The sequence below is a fragment of the Perissodus microlepis genome, chromosome 16 (assembly GCF_051167445.1).
Source record: "Perissodus microlepis isolate ML-2025 ecotype Zambia chromosome 16, ASM5116744v1, whole genome shotgun sequence".
Classification (NCBI taxonomy): Eukaryota; Metazoa; Chordata; class Actinopteri; order Cichliformes; family Cichlidae; genus Perissodus; species Perissodus microlepis.
In genome coordinates this window covers 25,958,638-25,983,807 of record NC_140476.1, presented here as the reverse complement: position 1 = coordinate 25,983,807, position 25,170 = coordinate 25,958,638, and the positions used below count along the sequence as shown (strand labels likewise).

Here is a 25,170-nt window from a genome sequence, read left to right as displayed (position 1 = left end):
CATCTACTAATGTAAGAAAACTAAGGTGGTAAGATACCTGTAGTTTGCTCTGCCTATATTTCTTGCAGTGACTTCTCCAATAGCCACTGAGATCAATGCTTTCAGCTCCATCAATATGATAGTGCCAGTGTTTTAGAACAGGTTCTAAAAGGAGCATCTGTGACAAAGCCTTAAACTGTAAATAGATAAATACTACTGATATTTTTGCTGTGTTTCAAATATTACTCTTGAGTCACATCACATGACCCTAACCTGACAGTGATAAAGTTAGTTCTTTGCTGAGTAGGGCTGCCATGATTAGTCGACTAGTCATGATTACATCGACTATTAAAATCGTCGACGACTAATTTAATAGTTGACACGTCATTTGAAACTTTGTAAGATCCCAAAAGACGCAGGAATAAGTAGTAGGATTTATGAGTTTAATAACGGCCTGAAACAGAAGATGGCAGCACTGCATGTACAAGGATGCCAGCTGCTATTAAACCTTGAAGAAGAAGAAGCAGTGTCCGGTATCGTAGCTGTGTCCAAATTCAGGAACCGCATCCTCCTGTGCCCGCATTTGTAGGCTGATTACGTTACAACGACACGACGAAGACTGTCCAAATTCGAAGACTCCAACAAATGCGGCCGACAAATGCGCCCTTCATTTCCCCAGATTTGAAGGATGGGTCGGGTGTATACTTCGTGGCCTAACCTATCCCAGAATTCATAGCGTGGCCCTGCTCAGTTTCCAACAATGGCGGCAGCTAGTTAGTTTTAATTTTACTCTTATTATTCTTTCTGGGTCACAAAATAAACGTTTAACATATTTTTTAGGCGAGAATGTAACTGTGTAAACTTCAAATATCTGCTCGGTTTATCAAGACACCACATATTTTCAAAAGTGCTCCAACGTTTTCGGAGACGTCTGTTACCCACCAGCTCAATAGCTAGCCGGGATTCAAGGCTCACTAGAGCCGACGAGAACACTGGACTCCCAACAAATCATTTACGAACCCACCGCCGTCTTTCGCTACTCAGGTTAAACATGTATAAGTTACTTAGATAACTTAAAAATGTTATTGTTTGTCTTTTTTCAGTATTTTATTTGTTCCTGAGTAAATCGGTTTGGCTGAGATTAAAGTTATAGTTTTTACACAGCTGAATAAACGTCAAGCAGACAACTGATTATCAGAAGTGTGAGATGCTCGAGAATATACTCCGGTGTCCTGTTATATTTTAGATAGCATGGAGCAGACGGCTGAGTTTATTAAACTCCACCGAAACAATCTGCAAATTTCATTAAAATTTAATAAACTATCATCTTGTCTTTATTTTTAGTTAGCACCTTAAACACTTAAAGCTGTAAGCTAATGATAGTTATATAAGAGCAGATGCTGCTGGTGCAATAAGCTGTACGTTTTACGTCCAATGGATGATGATCTGATTAGTCGACTAATCGCAAAAATAATTGGTGACTAGTTGACTATCAAAATAATCGTTTGTGGCAGCCCTATTGTTGAGTTGTAGCTGGTATAAAGCAAGTTCTGTAAAGCACTTTGAGTAATCAGGCAGAGTAGAAACGCGCTATATAAGCACCAGTCAAGTTACAATTTATTTTCTGTGACTGTTACCAGCTCAACAAGACTGTATTCTGTATGCCCAAATTCACAGTACACTCTGTTCAGTTCACTTACCATTTATTTTTGTCAGTTGAGTTACATTTAATTTATTTCAGCGGTTCCAAATGATACAATTGTTTTTCCGCCTTTATTTTACCCTCTCATGTACGCACACAGTCATACTCATCAATCATTTGTCCTTAGTGACTGCAGCGTGGGCTATAGCGCATAATTTGTATATCCATTGTTTAAATACTGACTTTCCAGGTCCATATTTGGGCACAGAGCTGGTACTATGCAAAACAGGTCTAGAAGGTTTGAAAAGGATATCCCTTTGATAGTATGTGAGTCAACTGTGTCAGAACGTTACCTCCAATAAAGCTCATCCGGTGACCTAAGCATTGGTCATATCGGTCCTTTATAGCCTCATAACGTCTCTGTAATATGCACAGGACAAACTGAACATCTACCTTACTGTTGTCAGTCGCACCCTTTTAAACTCTTCATTGCTATCACCCTTTTATTTAGGCTGTTAGCTGCTATGATGCCCTCATCCTGAAAGCAGAGGGTAAAGTGGACCCTGACATTTTCTGCCAGCTTGGACACTTCAACCTTCTGCTGGAGGACTATTCAAAAGGTGAGAGACCAGAGTGTAGATGGCTCCCTGTTCCTGTCAAATCTGCTTCTTAGGATCCACTAAGACATCTTTTTTTTTCCTAATAAAAATTTGACTTCACTCTTGTTTCTTTACTCTGCTTGAAAAAATGTTGATGATAAAATATTCAGATTAGGTCATTTGTGCTTTCCTGCTGGGAAGTGTTGAAGTGTAACAGAAGTAAATATCTTTAGCTTTTAACATTGTCACTAATTGTTTACATCCTGTTGAGTCTTTCCCTCTCTCTGCTTTATGTTCTTATATTTAGCATTATCTGCATACCAGAGGTACTTCAGTTCACAGTCGGACTACTGGAAGGTAAGCGTTCATGACTCTTATAGGTAACACAGCCATTAAAAAGCTGTTTTCATTTATTTATTTTTTAATTTGCTAGGACTGATTTTTTTCTGGGATACACAACATCCCCTATTACCAATTTTTCTACTGCTTTTGTTTTTGAGCTGGCAGAAAGGTACAGGTCAGCATCAGAAACGGTGCCTTAAATGCACTGCAGGTACTGAGGGGCGGTAGAGGCTAACAACTGCTCAGATGCAAGAATGTTCAGCATGTCATTGTCCTTAAACAGTGTGCACATACCAAACAATGCTTGACTGGTTGACAGTTAGCCTGTAAAATGCGCCTCAGCAACCTGCTTTAGATTATTCACTCCTAGTCCAGAGCCACTGCTGAAGTAGATACTGTGATTGACAGTTTGATATTAGTTTATAGAGCTTGGAGATTGGTAGTCATGTCAGTGTGAATATAGTGTGGATATTCTTTTTTGCTGTTTAGTTATCCTGCTGAAACTTGAAGTGCATTCTCTGAATTGGATACAATACCAGGAAGATGGGGTGGATGGATGGAAGCATGCAGTTAACTAAATGTAACAGTCTTGCAAAGACAGCAGCAAACATGATTTCATATAAACTGGCTTGATTACAGGTCATTTAGTCAGCAGTATTATGTAACCGTTTTGAAAGCTGAAGTTTGCCAAATGTTGCCAGCTAGTTTGTGTTTTTTATATCTGTGCAGAGACCAGAGTCACTTTGGAAATGCTGTGGCATGAAGGTTAAAGGCTCCTTTCTACTGTTTGTTTTGAACTATCGCAATTCCGCTTTCCATAGCCTTTAAGAGGTCAGGGGATTTTGTTATTCTGTGCTGTGTCAAAGGTTTAAATGTGCATTGGTGGGAGGCTTTGTTCCACCTCTAACTTGGGATTTTTTACTGTAGTCGCTTATTACTTAGGAAGAGACTGTAGCAGGATGACAACCTGCCTAAATTGCAGTTCCAGTGACATCCAATTTGCATCAAGAATAACCATGGCTTTACAGCAGTAACTAATTTACTACTGAATGGAATAAAATAAAGAAATAAGGCTAGTCAGCTAGTCTATAAGTAAGTAAGTAAAATTTATTTATATAGCACATTTCACAGATAAAAATCACAAAGTGCTTTACAATAAGATCAGACATACAAGTTAAAATTAATTAAAAGCCCGTTTGTATAAAAATGTCTTCAGCTGCTTTTTAAAGGAGTCAGTAGAGTCTAGAAAACAGTTACAATTTAATCAACAAGATAACTGATTTAACCGAGGTTAAACAGTGTCCCAGATCTAGCATGTGTGTTTTGCCACCATTAGTCACATAATTCAGGAAAGAAATTCTGTCTTAAATGTTGCTGAAATGTCTTTCTCGTTGTGCTGTGCCTAACACATGATGCTGCAGGTAGCACTAGCAGCCTTCTTTCCTTGTAGATTAGTGCCCACAATGTGGTTATTTAGTGTTCTGGTTCATATGTCGGTTTTTTTTTTTTAACAAAGTCTACACAAAACCGTTCATTAACGGAGCAAAGTAATGCAGAATCAGTGGCTAGCAGGGAATCATCTGGATTACTTTACGTTTAGCTAGTTTCAAACTTCCTATAACCACAACAAGTAAGAGAGAGAGATGCTGGTGTTTGGTTTCACCTCAGCACTGAAAGCGACCGAGCTAGAGAGAGATGGTGTAAGCATGTTCGCTGGAGCCTTAAGTCATATCAACTCACTTAATCACAGTTTTTGGTTAAAGAAAAACTGTCTTTAAAGCCCAAAAGGTTGATTCTGTTCATCTGGACGTAGCATTTTCAGTGGGAGAAACGTTTCGTCACTCATCCAAGTGACTTCTTCAGTCTCAGCTGACTGCAGGGTTCCCCAACCTTATAAACAGTACATTTGCACAATAACTGAAACCAGCCCACTGAATGGGCTGTGAGGTCAGTTCCTTGGTCATTAATATGAAAACCATTGATGAAAGACCACTGATTAATGGCCATGAGAACCATTCAGAGAGTTGGGGAATGGCTGCAATCACAGCAGTGTAAGATGGCGAAAGATGTACCCTTAGGCCTCCTCCTGGAGTCCAGATGAACAGAATCAACCTTTTGGGATTTACTTACCTGGGTGACTGAGCATGCATCAAGATATGCCTGCAAAACAAGCTATCTTAGTGGTCCCATTAGCGGCCATTGCTCTGTTGCTAATGTGCAGTGTAGAACTGAATGAATAGACTTTAGATCGATTGGTATCAGAGCCAGTTTTTGAAGTCCGGATTGGACTGATATCCAGTCCAGCTACTGGATCGGTACATGCCCAGTTGAACATTAGTCTTTCACTGTGTAATGAATCCCCTTTTGGGGATGCTCGTTTGTTTTTATTTTTTTTACACTGCTATGCTACAAATGAACTATGTTTGTTATGATTTTGTTTTCTCCTATCATCACAACTTTTTCAGTATTTTGTTGCTAACTGCTTTGAAGCAAGTTCATAGCATGACAGTTTTAAGCTTGTTTTTCTCCACTGTGGTCATATGATTTGTTGTCTTTGTGCAGTTTTTTAGTAATCCCAAGATTTTTGGAAAGTGGAGCGGCTGTGCTGAGAGTTTGCACCTGTATTCTGTCTAAACTAAAAGCAATAAGGTTAAGTGAAGTGTCGTGCATCCTCTTAATTTAGCAGGACAATGTGTAGCTTGTCCTGCTAAATTACAAGTGTGTCATGCCTGGCATGAACTAGCACATTAACTTATTTGTATGGTTCAGGAGGATCACAGACAATATTGTGAGGGGAAAAGCAAACTTAATATGGTGAGAAAGAAGATCACAAAAGCACTTCAGGGGAAGGAGACAAAAAGTGCTCTATTTCTGTCTACCCGTCCACAATTACCTCATCCATAATCATGGTCCCCCATTGTGTAATTTGTTAGCTTAAACCCCAGATCAGTAGTTTTTTTTCCTTACAGTATTATTTGAACTTTAGTCAAATTGTCCAGTCATCTATGTTATGATAGTTTCCAGCCCGTGCTCTTCATGTGCTTTAGCACGCCCGTTAAACAGAGGTGTTGAGAGTTCGATTGTGATCAGACCTGACAGCTCCCTGCTTACAGCTCACCACAGTGAAGTGATAATGTAAGCTCGTAGTCTCGATTTCCCCCACTCAGTGCCAGTCCCAACGAGACTGCCTCCCTTTAACAAAGCAAAAATAAAAAATAAATACTGTAACAGAAAGACAGTGTTTTATTTATGTAACAATGCATCGTTTTTGTGCCATGTATAGATTTCTGCACTAATATGGGGGAAGGGAGACAATAACTCATGACTGATTTTGGACATGAGTTAAACACAAAACCTGAACCAGATTTCCATATAAAAGGATCACTGAGATAGAAAGTTAGAAGCAACATGGGGTTGCTATAGATGGTACAAAAAAAACGGTGGACCTCAGAAGTGAAGCCAAGGCAGAAGTGACTTCAGTTGGCATTCTTTCAATGGTCATCCATCCATCTTCATCCGCTTTATCCGGGGCTGGGTCACGGGGGCAGCAGCCTAAGCAGAGCATTTTGACATTTAAAAAACAAATAAGAAGAAGGATTCAGGGCCCCAAAATTGAAAATGGAAACCTTTTTTTCTTTTTTTGGCTATTGTTTAGTGTGGTGCTACTTTCTCTCTTCTATCTTGCTCTCTGTTTCACCTCAGGGAAGAATTCATTTAAAGTGGTATTAAAGGCCTTGAAAAGTCATACATTTAACTAGTATTGAATGTACAGTGTATAAACATGTTTTCGTGCCATCAAGGTTATCCTTGCTAGCTCTTACTTTAGTGCTAAATTCTGTACAGTAAACAATTAGCTGAAAAACGTCTGTTTTGCTCTTAACAACAATTTTCCAACCTTTGGTTTTCTCCACAGAATGCTGCCTTTTTATATGGCCTTGGCATGGTTTACTTCCATTATAATGCATTTCAGTGGTAAGTACTTTTGAAAAAAAAGTTTCTCATTGCATGTGCCAACTCCGCCAGTTTTATAATTGGTTTCTCCATGAACCAAGTGGGGATTTAAAAAAAAATCCTTTTCCTTTGCTGTGTAACGGTCTGACCTTGTGGTAAATAAACGCACGCTATGTCACCCCAACTTTGTGTGAGGACCAAGAAACTTGATAAAACCAGAACGGTTTCAGGGAAAGACAGAACAGTTGTAAGGCAAGGTTCCCCTCTGGACTGAAGGCTGCCTTCGTGTATCAAGCTAATATGCAGATAAGAGTAAGAGAAATCCTTTTTTGAATTCCCAGTGCTCAATAGGCACTTGACATATTATTGTCAGGCATTAGTAGTGTGTGTGTGTTTGTTGAAGTATTGCTTTCCCAGCTATTGGAAGTACACTTTTCTGTGTTTATGTGATTTATATGCTGTTAACAGGCACTTTTTGTCATTAAATGTTTACATCTGTTGCACTAGAGAAACTTTGTGTGTAATGAATGATGTCTTTGTATTCCATTAAGTATTCCCAGTAAGCCAAGAGGCACTGGCTGACCCTCAAGGTTGTGGAATTGGTGAAAGTTATCACCACCTCTGCCATTTAATTTTTTAAAAATTACACATGCTGGTAAAAATATTCTTGACTCTTTTTTTTTTGCTTTCTTAAATCCTTTTAACCTAGGGCTGTTCGATATAATGATATATATCAGATAACGATATAAAAACGTCTACCGTTTCATTTTACGCTATCGTTTGTGTCGTGGTGTCGCAAAATAAACTGTTTACGGCAATATTTTTTCACCGTTTTGATGGTCACTGTAGTGGCTATATTAATTTGTTAAAGTTCTCTCTTTTTCTTATATTTAATATAACCACACTACGGACGGACAAGCGCCTGTTTTTATGCGTTGTCGTTAGCAACAACGACGGTAACACCATCGCGTGTCCGCTTGTTTATGTTCCACATAAACCGTTCACAATAAAGCTCAAGATCCTGTTGAGACTTTTCAAAATAAACTGAATCACGTGAAAGAGCAGATTATTTACGGATGAGAATTAAAAAAGAGCCGCCAGGTGCTAAAAAATAAACCTTAGACTCAAACGTTAGAACAGGCTTTTCCCCGCTGCACGGCGTGTAATAAATACTCACAAAGAAAACGGTGGCCGTTACAACTTATGTCTATAGTTTCATGCATCGGTTAAAACACTCGACTCCAGCTACATGACGCCCAGCTGGAAACACTTCCCGCAAGACGAGCTGCCCGAGATTCACAGAATTTACAGAAAATGTTACATTTTTGTGATTTATATCGTTATCGGACGATCGAATTCTTATATCGGGATATGAGATTTTGGTCATATCGCACAGCCCTAGCACAACAGACTTTCCACTTGTGTATCATGATTGTATAAAATCTTGGAGGCTAAGACTGTATTCAGATTGTTTTGTTCTGCTGCCGCCTGTGCTGGTGTTGATGTGCAAAGACGTGATGAGCGTTGACACTTATTGCATTAGAATGTAGTAGATAAGTCTGTGATGTGAGTGTAGTCATTTTGCTGCACTGACCGAAGTCCCATCAAACAAATCTTGTAACCAGACTTATGGAAACCAGGGGTGTAGCTTTCTTATATACCAGGCTGTAGAGGCTGACCTGCTGCTGTGTCTGTGCCTGTTACCTGTGGGCCTGTTGATTTTATTGCTTTCATAAGCTACAACAGCAGAACATCTTATTTTTTTCCCTTAGCCTAAGCCAAGCTTTTAAAGCTTGAAAACCTTCTTTAGCAAGTCTTTTACTACATTAGTGCTTTTTGCCCTGTAAGGGACCACCTTGTTCCTGGGTCTATTTTACTGAATCCCCATTGTAGAACTTTTTTACTTTGATTTAAGATCAAATACTTTTAAGTAATGTCCAGCATTTTTGTCTAATAACCAACCAATGTATTATCATTGGTTGGTCATTAGACAAAGGCAGATATTTCCTATCAAATTTAAAATTACGTTATACATTGCAGTGCACCGGCTGCATATGCACCTGTCAGGCTTTAGGATCAGAAATGACTACTCGTCTGTGCTCCATCAGTTTCAGGAGTAGAAAAATATGATTGGGTGGCTGTTACAGTATTTTCCTACTAATACAAACTTGGGTCAGCTCGGCTCGACTCGAGGGTATTCCATTAGGTGCTAGTATCTGGTACCCAGTACTCCATTTTTTAGTACTGGGATTCCAAGCGATCTGAAAATGTGACGTCAACAGACTGACGATAAGTCACATGAGCACATCTCTTTCACAAAATTCAAAACTATAATTTTTAACACCAGGCAACTAGGGAAAGGGCTTCACCTGCATTAGGTGGTACTCAATTTTAATGGAAAAACGACCAAAAGGGGGATCGGGCCGAGCTTGTAAGGTACTATTGGAAAGGGCTATTAGTGTAGCCGAGAGACCTGCGCAGTAAAAGTCTGTGTACAATAAAGAGGAAAAAGATTTTTACGTGAAGTTCTAAATGGTTAATCTAAGACTGCTTGCATGTTTCAAGTGATAAACTATGTCTGAGTTTGCTGAATTGCAGAGAAATTGTCTGCAGAGCCTGCATATTCATCCTTTGCCCTCTTGCTCGCCATATGTAATTCCTTTCCTAAGTGCTTTCTGAGTCTCTCAGTGCAAACAGTGGTTGTAGCGCTGTACAGTCATGTTTCATTCACACTAAGATGAAACCATGGTTCTGACAGGTCTTTGAATCTGTTTGTGTAAAACGGCTGTGAGTGTTGGGGGATGTTAATGGGGGAGGGGAGCATGTCATGTTGGGACCTCAAGGTCAGATTACGTCAACTTGAGCTGGAGGCCCAAAGGAATGCTGAGCTGTCAAACGGTGAATGTTACTTCACAACGCTGTAGTTTTGCATATCCAGAGAGGGATGCTAGCCTATGAATCACAATCCTGTGATTCTTAGTGCTTATTAAAAATAAAAATAAATAAATAAAAAGAAAGCCACAATGGAAGGATAAGATATTAGGTCATAAATGCCATGCTAATTTTGATGTTGAAATAATGTTGGACATTCAATTTCAAATGGTCACCAACCAGTAGCCATATTTCAGGTGTGAACCTTTTTGTTGTTGAATGGTCTTTTCTAAAGGCCTGGGTCGCCCTCTGTTCATCCTTTGGCTCGAGTCTGCCTTATGCTGTGTGTCACAACCTATTTGGTAGAGCAGCTTCACTTTGGATTGTGCCATTTAGGGAGGGGAGGGTGAACACAGAGGGGAGGGAGAGAGGGAGGGCCCAGATAAACAGGGAGGAGGGAATGAGGGCAATGAGTTCAGTCAGGCTGCCGTTTGTGTGTGTGTGTATCTGTGTGTTGCACACAGTCAGCAGTGAGCTGAGTGCCCTGCCATACAGGAGAAGGGCTTCGTGCTGATATGCAGTTGCTATTGTTGTCATAGCTACACAGTGAGTGGCTTCAACTGGAAACTAGTATTTGTCTGTGTTTTAATGTGCTCTCGTCTCTGTAGGTTAGTTTATTTCAATATTGCTGAGAGATCGGTGCTGAAATGTTGAAAGGCTGCTGTCATGCTAGCAAATTTACGATTGCTCTGACATACACTACACTTGTGAAGCCAGACCCGCCGATATAGACCAGATCCACTCTGCAGATACTGTTACTGAAAGACAGATTTTTAGCTTGCAGCAAAATGACAAGTGTTGAAGAGAAATTTGGGGACTTGAATTTTCAAACTGCTGAGCATACTGTCGTCCTTAAATAATCGCTCTCCATTTTCTGCTGGCTGTGCTATATTTGACATTACAAGGACGGATTTGTTTAAAAAAAGGAGGGAGGGTTTGCATGTGCACTTTGCTTTTATTTTACAGATAAAAACAAAACAGTACAGCGGAAAGTCTGTTTGCCTTTTTCTGGGCTGAACTGAGAAATTAGTTCAGCATTTTGCTGGCAACTAGGGACCAAGATATGAAGTCCTCTTGTTAGCTTTAATGGAACATTATACCACAAGTTTATGTGAACTGAAACCTGTTTCAGACTAGAGTAAAAAAAGTAGGATGGCAAACTGTGCAACCAGGAAAAACCACTGGTAAATAAGCTTGGCTTTTGGGTGTGTTTGTTTGTTTTTTCTGTCTGGGAACAGTTGCAAGTCAATGCAGTTACCCTCTGGGAGGCCAGAGGCTGAGTGCCCTCTGCTCTGGGCACCCAACTTTGGTCGCAAGGCAACTGCTCAGCCTCTGGGTGGGAAGTCAGTAGATTGATGAAGGTTTGCTGTTAATTGCCGTCTAATCTATAAATGCAGACAAGTTGCCAACAAATTTTAATCAGTGGTTTGCTCAATCACATATGGAATAGCACAAACCTGAGTTACTGTTTGGGCACTGAAAAGCATGTCTTATTTTGTGCCAATGTGTGTTATAGTTGCCTCTTGGACTGTTTATTTGGAATGAGAGGGAAAGATGTTACCAGAACAAGTGTGTAATTGGCACGGCTGCATGGCTTAAAGCTTTAGCTCTCTTCTGTCGCTCTTTCCTTAGTGTTTATAGCCGAGTCCCACATGTTCCTGCTCCACAATGATGCTGGTATTTTACTGAAACAGTAGAAGTAAACTCAACTTAATGGAAGGAGGAGAATTCTAATGCAAGACATATACAAGGATTCAGCTTACTTTCTCTCTTTATTTTATTTTATTTTTTTAAATTATAGTGAGCAGAGCAGGTTCCAGTGTGTCTGAATGTTACAAAAGGGTCAGTGTTAGTTAAATTAATATGCAGAATATTCCAAGTCGTGTGCTTTCCTCTTCAGACACTCGAAGTCAGACGCAACAATACAAAAGTGTAATCTGTAAGAATTAAACGCCCTCTCCACTTAGCCAGCTGTGCCACTCAACTTCGATGTTTAATATGACGTAATGGCAAGATGTTGTTAGTTTAAAGAAAGAAAGAGTTAATGTTACACCGCAGTAGATTCCTAAGAAAGCACTCTACTTTGATGGAGGATTTATTTATTTTATTTTGTAAGTCTGCAGTTACCTTGAGAGTTAATAAATATGTATAATTACTCTGCATCTGTAGCATGTTTCACACCATCACCATGGACTGCAAGTTCTAAGTGTGCAGTGAATGATGGTTGGGTTAGGGTTGAGTTTTTTTTTCACTCAGCTGCTCTTCTTGGCCCGTCACAACAGTTGCATCATCATTTGCAAAGCCAATAAACTTTGCATGACATTTTATCAGAGATCCTCTCACAGCAAGGCTTTCTAACTGTAGGATGTGAGACTGCAGCCCCAGTGCATAGCATCAGTTAGGTTTCGCACACTGTAGAAAACCCCTGATCAATCATATTTGTACACCCGGCACAGTAAGAGCATCTTCATTAACATGCGGACAGCTTGGAACTGACAATAAATAATGTTTTGTTCTTCTAAACATCGTATATGTCAGGTGTTACACATGGATTTCAGGCTTATATGGAGGAACAGTTTGCAATAAAGCAACTCTAAGGTCAAATCCTGCGCTCCACTCGAGTCTCAGTCCTCAAGCCTTCACACAGTTACCGACAATTTCAAACAGAAGTGTTCACACTTGTATCATATTTACCGATTCCTCTTCAGCCTTGTTACCTGCTCCCTGACTTTTGCTCTTGGTGAAATGCTTGTAATTCGCTGCGTCTTTACTTGTTTAGAAATAAATAAGTTCAAAGTTTGCCCTGTTTAGATCTGGCCCAGCCTGAGGGAGTTGATTCTGCACGGTCCAATGCTGGCAAGTCTGTCCCTGGCCCAGGGTACAGCTCTGCAGGTCGGATGTAGGCGGGAACAGATTTGAGATTGCAGTATTATCACAAACAGATTGCATGTAGAGTGCTTAACAAATGTGTTAAACCACATGTCATAAGTGCCAACTTGTTCCTGAACTGATTCAGAGAAAAACCACCCCCAAAAAACAGTGGTAGCCAACCGACTCGGTCTTATTGCTGTTTTATCCCCATTCTACCGCCATATTGACACACCAGTGTTGATTTGAAGATGGGCAAGTTGACTACAAGTGGTCTCAGACCCTGGTCCCTGACTTTGAAGCCACAATGTACAATTTAAACATGGTGTCAGACTACGTTAACTGTTCATCTGCACATTTTTATACAATTTCTTCAGATTTACTGCAGATTCTTATTTGTGTATAAACAAACAGCGGTGGATGGAGCAGCTACAAAGTTTTGCTTTTCTTTACATCAGAGTTTTTGATCGGGTGTTTCGATGAAGGACTCCCGCTTGCCTTTTTCCACTAAAGGCATTAATGGTGATCACAGGAACAGCACTGCTGTTTACGACACTAGAAACACGTTTTTCATACTCTGGGTCCACGTTAAACTGTGCCAGCATCATCACTACTGCTGTTATGTTATCAGTGTTTTTGTTTAAAACTGGGGCCTGTGTGGGCTTAATGTTGTCAGACCTTTTATTCACACGCTGCTCCTAAACACATTTATACTGAAGGTCCATTTTTAGTCGCACATGCGCATGAAACCCTCATGTTTACATCATTTAACACATTGGCGCAATACAGAGCCATGCGTTAACCGAAGCATCGAAGCAAAGTTCGTGTTGAGAAATTTTTTTAATAATCGAGTTCTTGGAATTACTCAATGAAATGTTGTAGCCCTGAAATGGTTTCTTTACCTACAAGTTATGCTTCTATATGTATGCAAACATGTAACAGCTCAAGTGAGACGCCTCTGGCTCCCACCAGACCACTTGCCATGAAAAATCATCTTATGAATATAGTAAGCTAACAAAGTGCGCATAACTCCATCTTTACTGTAGTGATGAGTGCCTCCACATAGTTGACCATGTTGTGAACTTTGCAAGCAAGCAAAGAGGAAAAAAAATTACTTTTGGGAAAAGACACATGCGTGAAGCCCACATGGAACCATGTGTATCATAGATTTGGGCTGGTAGATACCAATATACAGTAGTGTCTGCAGCACCTAGAAGAACAATGGGAAGATACTAGGGAAGACACTGTCCACTGACCATAAAGGCTACAGTACAATATACTGATACACTGCTGAAGCCATTTTATTTAATTGAAGTAAACAAATTGCCTGCAGCTGTTTGTACAGTGAAATGATTACGATTTTTTTTTCTGTTGTAAAAGTAGCATCAAGCCTTATCTGGGCTACCTCAACCTGGATAATGTTTCACAACACTAGAATAGATTACAGCTTAGCAGCTGTTATGTTATGTATGGGTTAAGTTGCACAGTTGCATCTTGCTGCCTTAAATGGCTAATATTAGGTCCTCATCCCTTATCTCAACCGAATTTCCGAGGTGGTTTTACAAATGGGATTTCACTCATTTTCCAAGTTTTTTTTCTTTTTTCTTTTCAAAGTAGCATTTACACTTATCTGGTTACCTTGGAGATTTTTATACTCCATATTATTATTATTATTATTATTATTATTATTATTATTATTATTATTATTGATTGGTAGTGTAGTAAAGTGTCCACATGGGCTATATTGGCATATTTTATTAGGTTAACTGTTTGTATTCATTTCTGTTCTTATTAATCCTCCTATTTTCGTGGTCTTTTTCCAGGGCAATCAAGGCATTCCAGGAGGTGCTTTACATCGATCCCAGTTTCTCAAGAGCTAAAGAGATTCATCTGAGACTGGGATTCATGTTTAAAGTCAACACAGACTACGAGTCAAGCTTAAAGGTAAATTCAATTCAATTTCAATTCAGTTTTATTAATGTAGCGCCAAATCACAACAACAATCGCCTCAAGGTGCTTTATATTGTAAGGTACACCCTACAATAAAAGATACAGAGAAAAACCCAACAATCATATGACCCCCTATGAGCAAGCTCTTTGGCGACAGTGGGAAGGAAAAACTCCCTTTTAACAGGAAGAAACCTCCAGCAGAACTAGGCTCAGGGAGGAGCACCCAACTGATGCGACCGGTTGGTGTGAGAGAAGGAAGACAGGATAAAGACATGCTGTGGAAGAGAGACAGAGATTCATACCAAGTACGATTCAATGCAGAGAGGTCTATTAACACATAGTGAGTGAGAAAGGTGACTGAAAAGGAAAAACTCAATGCATCATGGGAGTTCCCCAGCAGCCTATACCTATTGCAGCATAACTAAGGGAGGGTTCAGGGTCACCTGATCCAGCCCTAACTATATACTTTAGCAAAAAGGAATGTTTGAAGCCTAATCTTAAAAGTAGAGATAGTGTCTGTAAATCTAAATAGATATAAAGTTTGAGACCGAATCCAGTCTGTGTTTTAAGGATTTTATTTCAGTGGTGTCATATCTTCCACCTTGTCTTGTCTTATGTATTTTCACTGAGATGGTAAAATATGTTGGACTGAACTGAAGCATGCATGCACAGATAAAATGGGTGATCTGAGGTTGCTATACTGAGGCTGCAGAACAATGTCCAACTTAATAGGATGCACTGTAGAGGACTACTGAACAGATGTTGTCTCACACATTTTAATAATGAAGATACTGATTTCAGTTGGAATATTCTAAATATCTTGAACTATCCATCACAAAGGACTTGGGGCGACAACTCTGGCTGTGGTCTGACGTGATTTTATAAATGTAGTCAGAAGTAAAGCCATAGGGAAGCAGGCGAGCTATCGTATCTTGTAATGTTGTCATAACAACCTTTTCAGCTAATATTGGAGGGATACTGGAAGCATTTGCTATTGTGGGTGTTTATGAAGTGTATTATACAGTCTTACTTTGTTCCTTGCACATCTAAAGGTTCTGCACCCACAGCTGATAGAAGTGCAGCTAGAACAAATATATACATTTTGACTCGAGTCATCAGCAGAGTGTCCTTGCCTGATGAGCGTGCTGGAACAATTGAATCATTTTGCATTCATGCCACTTAAGTTTCATGAATTCCGATGTACAGTCACAGATAAGAGCCTTTTAACTTTTTAGATAATTCTGACCTCCCTAGTCCTTTGGATCAACACAGGCTGCAGGATCATCTGTCCCGTGTGTCTGTAATCCTCGGACACTTGTGAGTTGTCGAGACAGTAACAAAAGGAAAAAGGCATTCTGACTTTTAGCTCCTGATCTGTTGTCGGGGATCCCTTTGGGGATTGATTGCTATGTGATCCTAGGCTTTGTCCTGTTTCAGACGTTATGTCACAGGAGTTTGTAATAAGGAGTAGTATGCACTAGCATACTTATGCCAGTGCACTACAGAAGTTTAGACAAGCCAACTGGATATTACAAGTTATACAAAAGTAATATTTATTACACTGCCATCGCAGAGGATTTTATTCATGGTGATTATTTATGAAATAAAAGTTCAAATAACCAGAACTGAGAATAGAAAACTAACTAAGAAAAGATTAAATTCCAATAAGTTACAAGTAAGTGTCAATATTGCAGCAATAGGTACATCAGTGTATAATCAGTATTTAACACTCTGAATGACCACGGTCAGAAAATAGCAGAGGAAACACTGCAGTAATATTCTTCCAGACTTACAGAATAGGAAGTTCATACATAGGGCTGTTCGATATAACGATATATATCGGATGACGATATAAAAACATCTATCGTTTCATTTTACGCTATCGTTTGTTTCGTGGTGTCGCAAAATAAACTGTTTACGGCAATATTTGTTCATGGTTTTGATGGTCACTGTAGTGGCTATATTAATTTGTTAAAGTTCTCTCTTTCTCTTATATTTAATATAACCACACTACGGACGGACAAGCGCCTGTTTTTATGGGTTGTTGTTAGCAACAACGACAGTAAAACCATCGCATGTCCGCTTGTTTATTTTCCACATAAACCTTTCACAATAAAGCTCAAGATCCTGTTGAGACTTTTCAAAATAAACTGAATCACGTGAAAGAGCAGATTATTTACGGATGAGAATTAAAAAAGAGCCGCCAGGTGCTAAAAAATAAACCTTAGACTCAAACGTTAGAACAGGCTTTTCCCCGCAGCACGCTGTGTAATAAATGCTCACAAAGAAAACGGCGGCCGTTAAAACCTATGTCTAAAAATGTATAGTTTCATGCATCGGTTAAAACACTCGACTCCAGGTACATGACGCCCAGCTGGAAACACTTCACCTAGCCGAGATTCACAGAATTTACAGAAAATATAACATTTTTTGTGATTTATATATCGATAGATGTTTTATATCGGGATATGAGATTTTGGTCATATCGCACAGCCCTATTCATACATTACTAAATCTTTTGGGGAAGGTATAATAAGTGCCAGACACACAAACTCAGAAACATATCGCTGTGATCTCAGTCAGCAGCACAGGAGCTCCTCCTCTCCTCTGATGTCCATGGAGGATCTAGAAGGAAAAAGGTTGAGGTGGTCACATTTTCTTAAAAACAAAGTCTTAAAAGTAAGTTGTGAGTTAGTGTTGCCTGATCTCCCTGACTTACTTTTTTTTTCAGTCAGACTAAGTAACCTAGTTTGAATGTGAGTAGAAATCCTGCCGAAACATGTTTCAGCTGTATGGTTCAGAGGTCTATGAATTCAAATAAATTTGTCATTGATAGAAAAAAGCTGCAACATACACATTTAAACAATTCTCTCTCCAAAGACAACACACTGACATCAGATTAACAGATAAGATGACACAAGAGGAAGTGATGTAAATATGTGCATGTACTCAGCAAGGTGAATTACATTTCCAGAACAATACCAACAGTCCTTTATATGTGCAAGAAATGAAGTGTGCATGCACTCGGAATTTAAGATGCATGACACATGTCTTAACTATATCAAGCAAATATTCTGTATTGGTTAATGGTGAAAGAAGTGTTTCCTAAAGCTTGACATTTTCAGTTTACAGTTTATTACCAAAGGTTTTAAGAGTTTATACACATGGTGCTCTGTAGAGCTAACTAGGCTGCACGCGTTGCACGTCTTCACTCTGTGTTGGAGGCCACCCCTCCCTGTTTGTTCTGGCTCACTGCCAACACATATACACACACAACTGCCCCACTTATCTAAAGGGAGGGGTGGTCTCTCACGCAGAGGAGCTGAGATTGAATAAATGTAAGAAACAGAAATGAGAAAGGAATCAGAAACTGTTTTCTGTAGTAAATGCGTGCAGGAGGGAGAGGGAGGGAATGTAGAAATGGACTTTCATGAAGGATGCATGTTTCAAGGCGCAGAGCATCAAGTGACTGAGATGCCTTGAGTTTCTAAGAACACATTGCAATGTGAATCACTGCATGTAACTGCACCAAACTTGGATTTCACATACAGCGCAGACAATTTCATCCCATTAGTGTCTGCTAATGTGGTTAATGAGAGAAGAGGAAATGATTTGGCCCCAGTGTGCTTTAAATTGAGGTTATATGAGTTGGCTGCTTCTGTAGAGCTGCGTAGCCATAGAGAAGAGCTTTGAGCTGAGAAAGAGAGGTGAGATTTGGGTTGGGTGAGGGAGGGGGGGATGTAGAGGTGGTGTTTCCCTGCCTGTTCCAGCTTTGAGGTATTGTGTGTCATCTCTCGGCACTCTCCACCGCAACCGTCTGCTGAATAGTAATCAGTGACACCAGGATAGAAGAGGGGGAAGGAGGTGGCGTGAGAGAGGGAGGGAGAGAGACAAAAAGAAAGATTGCAAAGAGACAGAGAGAGAGAGTGAGGAAAGCGAGACATGGGGAGGGAGGTGGAATGCCAAGCTGACAATCCTGCTGCATTATCTGCCTGATGGTAGAGCAAGTGTGAAAGGGAAGGAGGGAAAGGATAGAAGAGGCTGAGGCGGAGATCTACTGGAGGATGCTGTGGGGTTCCATGAGGAGTGTGATGTGAAAGCGATCTAGGTAAAAGCATTTGTCTTTGCCTCTGTTGCTTGACATTAAAGCATGTGGATGCAGTAGGAGTGTCTGATGTTTAGTGGCTCGTAGCGCTGTTTAAAAGGGAGTTTTTCCTAAGCAGGGTCCTCTGTGTGTGTCTGCGTGTGTGCGCATGCATGTGTAAGTGTGTGTGAAGCTCCACTGGCCCAGGGTGAAGCATGCAAAGAAAGATCCAGCTGGACGGCTCTTGATTTTTATCTGGCTGACATTGACCGTCTGTGCGGCTGCTGTCGCTCCAAGACAGCGGGCGCCTCCTTTTTTATGTGTGTGCCTGTGCTTATAGCTGTCTTTTTCCCCAGCATGGACCGCTGATACCGGTGCTTGCCTTTAAGTTTTAAGGTTAAGGCAAGAAATCCTCTTTGATTCGACCAGTTCAGCAACAGAAGCAGTACAGTTTGTTCCAAAAGTGTGCGTGCCATTGAAAGAAGTTCAAGGTTTTGGGATTTGCCTCGTGCTCAGGTGCTGACAGGTTTTACTGACCCAGATTCTAGTGGTGCCTTTTTAAATGCACAAAGCATCATTTGGGACTGCATAGGGTTACAGTGCAGCAACCCTAGGGACTGAAAAAGGGCTCCAGTGATTCGTCCAAATAATCGATGACATCAACTATAAAAATTAATTGATGGGGGAATTTTATTGTCGATGCATCATATCATAAATTTATTTTTGTAACTGCAATACACTACAGGAAGCTATAGGGCAGTATCGCCTATATCGTCTGCCAAGACTGCAGACAATACTAACGAAGAAGAACGTAGCGTGAACGGCAAAACAGGAGGACGGAAGAAAATGGAAACTGAGATTTTAAACAAAAGTTATTTGCAGAGTGTGCAAACTGGCACTTTCCTTCCACGACAGGACTACTGCTGTGCACGAGCATTTAAAACGCCGGCACCCTGGAGCTGTGACGTCAGCTCTGAATGCTTCAGTTTTAGGGAGTTCAGTGCATAGCGTTAATACTTTATGTTCAAATTTGTCCAGTAATGTTTATGTTAGATTACCTATCGGAACCTTCTCATGCATGATGCTTGCTAAGCGAACACCATTTCAGTTTTGTTAGCTAAAGAGTGAAATGTGATAATGTAGCTACTCCTGTATGCTAGTTTGTTTGGTTTTTGTTTTTTTCTCACATTATTATTAGTGTTTATTCTGAATAGTAATTAGTACAAGTTTCTGGGTCATTATTTTATTTTGCTGTGGGCCGAGACAACACAGTGATATTCACAGGTGGGAAGACTTGACTATGTGAAACACTGGAGCCTAGAAGAGGAGGTTTACCCACTGGAAGTGGAGATAAGCATAAGTGAAATGATCGTTGACTAATTGAAGAACAATTGGCAGATTAGTTAACTACCGAAATAAACTGCAATGAAAACTGTCACCTTGAAGCCACTTATAGACAGGACATCTTGCTGGAATTTACATTTCACTTTCTCGTATAATGAACTTGAATACAGTTAAAATTACAGCAATGTGTCAGCAACATCTGGGCATTTTGTGGAAGAACTAAAGGGAGTCCGAGAAGGCCAGAAGAGCTGTGTGACTTGGGCTAATCAGTTCAGTGACCCCATGTAGAAGGCATTTCCTGGTACTGTGCCGCGCCTTGGCCTCTGCAGACATCTGCCTTACCCAGAAACCCTAGTTCAGATGATGGAATTGGATGCCATTAATAGCCTGCCACTGGATATCAGCGTCTCATTTTGAGGACAAGTTGGACAGGGGAAAGGAGGGGTGAGATTTGTGCCTTAGCTTTTCCAGTTCTCAGTGTCCTCTCTTGTTGCAGTGGCAGGAGTTCATTTATGGTTTATTAGGAATGCTGGGGATTTGGGTAATGCACATTAGTTGGAGAAGAACAGAAATTTCTCCACGATTTCCTTAAAAGTATCACTCCTGTGCTCTGTGCTCTCGGAAAAAAATAGGTTAAATAGTTTTTGTTTGTTTTTAATCTTGTCACAGAGATGTTTGATTTGTGTGAATTTGCTTTCACACTAAAATGATTTCATTTTTTCCCTCTCTGCAGCATTTTCAGCTGGCTTTGATCGACTCCAAACTCTGCACTTTGTCCAAAGCTGAAAGTAAGTATAGGTGCTATAATTGTTCCAGCCAACCAGTCACACGCTACAGCGTAAAGTGTGATCACATATGATGTGCCGTGTTGCTAGTGGTATGTAACACATATTGAAAGGGCATAGGAATATTTCTACAGAGCAGATTTTTTTTTCTCTCTCTCTCTGTTGCTGTTTCCCTGCTGACTCTGCCCAAGACTGGGGTTGCCTAGGAGACAGCACAAGGAGAGAGAGCGAGCTGGAAGTGCTTTCAAGCACATTGCAGATACACACTGTGATTTCAGATTACATGTACACTCTGGGGAAAGTGTCCTACTCCCCCTTCCATCTGTGCTCCGTAGTGCTAGCAGTCTGTACCCACTGAGCTTCATGGATCCATTATCTAGCTTAATTTCTCTCTTTGTTTGGGTTTTTTTTGTTGTTGTTTTATTTCACAAATTTCTAATTTCTCTTCTTTTTTACCCCCACAGTTCAGTTCCACATCGCTCATTTATATGAGATCCAGGTAAGCAATCGATAAATGTGGGCCAAACAATTTCATGTTGTACTCAATTAATATAGCACTATGCACCTGCTATAACTTTATATCGATTTAACAATTTCTCTGACAAGGGAAGACCTTCAGTGTAATCCAGCCTTTTTAAGAACTCAGATACTGTGGCTTATAAGAACAACTGTACTGTTTATTCATAAGTATAAAATAATTCAATTATTAAAAAATTATGATGAACAACACCAGTAATATAAAGCTTTAACTTCTAACTATTATTGTTTGGCTCAAAGGCTGCTGGGAATGATTCAGGGCATATATAGGTACATTACACCCCTACTTTGTACTAGACCACTGGTGTCGATGAGTTACTATATCTAGGTACTGTTATTATTTACATGTATCTGTCCCTTTGCCTTGTTTAGGCCAAGTTTGAATATGTTAATGCACTCCTCAGTATGCCATTATGAAAATATGCTGCACTGGGGGTAGAGCAGGTTATTTACTAAGTGGAAGGTTGTTGGATCGATCCCTGGCTGCTCCAGTCACAGATCCCAAGTTGATGCATCCATCAGAGTGTAAATGTGTGTATGTCAGGTAGAAAGCACTTAGGCATAGAAAAAAAGGGCTTTTTTGAATGGGTGAATGAGGCATGTTGTACAAAGCGCTTTGGGTGCTCAGGTAGAGTAGAAAAGCGCCATATAAGAACCATTACTGTTACTATCATGTTGAAACAACATGATCAGGACCTGTTGGAAAATGTGTCAATTAACTACAGAACAGTCTTTTGTTCAAGTATTATCTAAAACTAAATGACTCTAAATGTCAGATCTTGTAGGTAATGGCAGGGCTTCATTACCAACAATTCCCCCCCCCTCCCCATTGCAATTCTTCAGTTGTAGTAGTTCCAAATGCAGCTGTTCATTTGGTTGTATTTGCCTTCAGGCTTAATGACAATCATTAGTCGACACAGGAAGGAACATTAAAGAATCTCTCTCGCTTGTGTGCCCAAGTGTCAGTGTTTGCCCAGAGGTGTTTATATTGTGTGCAGACAGGAAGAGTCTAGAGCCAGACTGTGTATGTACAAGGTCTGCACATACAGTCTGGTGGGTTGGTTTTTAAAAGGCTATTTTAGAACTGATAAGAGAAGATTCTGTGCATGCACTGACATTACTCTACCTGATAATCTAGACAAAAGGTCAGTAAGCTCACTAAGTTAAAACAAACCCTTGGTTCACCAGCAGGCAGCTCAGATTTCCCCAAAATACAAACCGTTCCTTTTTGTTAAAGCACACAAACATTTTAGTGCAGACACACACCTGCCAGACTTGTTGAGTCTGGCAGGCGTGTGCTCTTTCACACTGACCCTCCCCCGTGTGTTTGTCTGTGTATGGAAGGACACTATGAGTGTGAGGAGGTCTTTAAAGTCTTTGTCTGTCTAGATAGAACCATAAAACACTGGCTTTCCTATCTGGCCTAAACAACCCCCATGTCTACTTCTCTTGCTTGTCCTCCTCTTCCTGTTCTCCCCGCAGAAGAAATACAGAGCAGCGAAGGAAGCGTATGAAAGTCTGTTGCAGGCGGAAAATCTTCCTGCACAAGTGAAGGCGACCACACTGCAACAACTTGGTGAGTGACCTTTGCTGATGTAGGCCGATGCTCATGTCCACATGTGAAATGTACCGGATTAAACTGGCTGAAAGTATCTTCAGGTTTTGGCACTCAGATCACAAACTGCTTTGCATGCAGTGAAGTGGTTTTCAGATAGGCCCATAACATATTCAGACAGAGCTAGAGACATGTATTGCAAATGAGCTTAGATTGGTAAATATTGCGCTGTGTGGCATTGGTTCTTGCTGCACACTTTCCCCCATACAAATCAACATTGATTAAGTCATGACTTGCATTATCTTGTGGGCTAATACTCCTTTTTTTAGATATTAAATCCTAGAGTCAGTCTTGTTCTGGTCATCTGCCTATAATTGGATATTCAGTTAATGACTTTTTTGACTAATGATTTTTTTTTTTTTTAAGATATTAGTGTTTTTAGTGTTCCTGGCTATAGCTCAGGCTCAGTTATAGCAGGTCATCTACTGATCGGAAGGTTGGTGGTTCGATTCCCGGCTTCCCCTAGTCTGCATGCTCATTTACCATTTACCATCCTGCAAAGAATGGGGGAAAAAAACCATCTGCAACCAGTGATTGCTATAATCGTTGTATTTTTACATCAAATGTTGTAATAAGTGGATTTTTATCTAGTTTGATTAAATAATTCTGGCTTTATTTACTCAGGCATTGGTTTCTGTGTGTGTGTGTGTGTGTGTGTGTGTGTGTGTGTGTGTGTGTGTGTGTGTGTGTGTGTGTCAGTATTAATCAAAAAAATTCATACATTTATATAAAAACAAATTGAAAGGACCACACACGCTGTGATGATGTTGGTAAATTTTTTATATACACTTGCTGTATTACCTATACCTATTTAACTGCTTGTTAATGCAGATATCTAATCAGTGAGTCACAGAATAGCAACTCGTTGTATTTGGGTATGTAGACAAGAACAAGATAACTTATTGTAGTCCAAACTGAGCATCAGAATGGGGCAGGAAGATGATTTTAGTGATTTTGAACATGGCATGGTTGTTGGTGCCAGGAGGACTGGTCTGGTAGGAACTATCCAGTGAGCAGCAGTTATCTATGTTCATGCCAGAAGTCAGAGAAGAATGGCCAGAATGTTTTGAATTAATAGAAAGACAGCAGTAACTCGGGATAAGCACCGGTTACAACCAAGGCAGGAATGCACAACATGTTGAACCTTGAAGCAGATGGGCTACAGCAGCAGAAGACCACAGCAGAAACTGACAGTATACTTTGCACAGGTTCACCAAAATACCAAGATAACCAAGGTAGTGAGGCGCACAGATTAGTTTGTTTGGTGTGTTTGGCTTAGTATGTTTGTATATAGTTGTGGTAACCACTGTTGTACCTATCAGGACTTGCTGGAAATAGTTTTTTGGCTAAAACTTCCCATTACAGATGATTTACGATGCTTGCAATAGCCCTGCCAACCTAGTGAGACCACTAGGAATTGCCATAGATTGCTGTCAAGTAGGGGTGGGCAATAGAAACGATATACGATAGAAACGATACCGCTTTTTGACTATACCGCTCTATCGTGATAGCGCATGTTGATGATGTCATCAAGCTGCGCCTGTTTTGGTCGAAAGCATCGCAGCGGCTACAACCATTATCATCTGCAAATTATGCCAGGCGACAGTAATGGCAAAGAGATTTGAAGAGATTTTGAAATATGGGGAAAGCCAAAAACTGCGCTTCCTCCACTTCCGTAACATTGATTCATTAATGTTGAATTCTCTCGCAGCTGTTCTGTTCCTGTGTTGTAGCAGTATATTAATAACTAACCTTGTATTGTGGATGAATAATCTCAGTTGTTCTCCTGACTGAAGTTTGGCCCGTGTATAGCATCCTGCTATGCGATTGCATTTGTCCCTGACCACCAGAATCCCTCACATTAACTTTTATTGAGTGGAAAAAAGGTTGGCGTTCATCCTCCAGCTTCACTGTGCTAATGTTATGCTAACATAGCTGTGTCGCTAGCAATCACGTAGCACAACATTATATCAGAATCAGAATCAGAATACTTATACCAGGTAGTCCAACTTCAGTAACCGTGCAAACGTCACTGCTGTTTAGTTTTCTGTCTTCATTTATGTTGGAAGTGGTAGCAGAGCTGTACGTTTTAATTAGTTTCAAAAATCTCTCAGTCAGAACATGGTATGTCATGTTTAGGTGGAAACTAGCGAGCTAACTTCCTGCTAACTTTTAACTCCGTTAAATTTCATAAATTCTGTTTTCATGGATGCCTGGATGTTAAACTTAATTGTTACACCTGCTACAGCAGCAACGCTGATGATTTTATTAAAGATGAAAGAATTTAGACCGTTTTTAACTCTCAGTGTTCGTTTGACTTTGGGACCTGAAGCCGACGGAGTTTTGGACCCAGATTACTCCGCGAAGCTCCTCACTACGGCAGCCGTAATTCTCTGACAATCCATCAAAACATTTTTAACAGATTTCTGCACACCAAAATCGGTTCGAGGTCAGTACGCACAACCAGAATTCATACATAAGGCACACTCGATTTTTGAGAAAATTAAAGGATTTTAAGTGTGCCTTATAGTGTGGAAAATACG

General features: G+C 40.2%; 1 protein-coding gene across 3 annotated transcripts in view; it reads left to right on the top strand.

The window, feature by feature from the left end:
- Positions 1-25,170, top strand: part of kdm6a (lysine (K)-specific demethylase 6A) — a 44,863-nt gene that overhangs the window by 3,124 nt on the left and 16,569 nt on the right. For all 3 annotated transcript variants that reach the window (XM_084908853.1, XM_084908852.1, XM_084908851.1), the window contains exons 3-9: positions 2,133-2,241; positions 2,528-2,577; positions 6,476-6,534; positions 14,136-14,256; positions 20,424-20,478; positions 20,940-20,974; positions 22,495-22,588. In XM_084908853.1, coding sequence (XP_084764979.1) covers positions 2,133-2,241; positions 2,528-2,577; positions 6,476-6,534; positions 14,136-14,256; positions 20,424-20,478; positions 20,940-20,974; positions 22,495-22,588 — 523 coding nt within the window. The remainder of the gene's footprint in view (positions 1-2,132; positions 2,242-2,527; positions 2,578-6,475; positions 6,535-14,135; positions 14,257-20,423; positions 20,479-20,939; positions 20,975-22,494; positions 22,589-25,170) is intronic.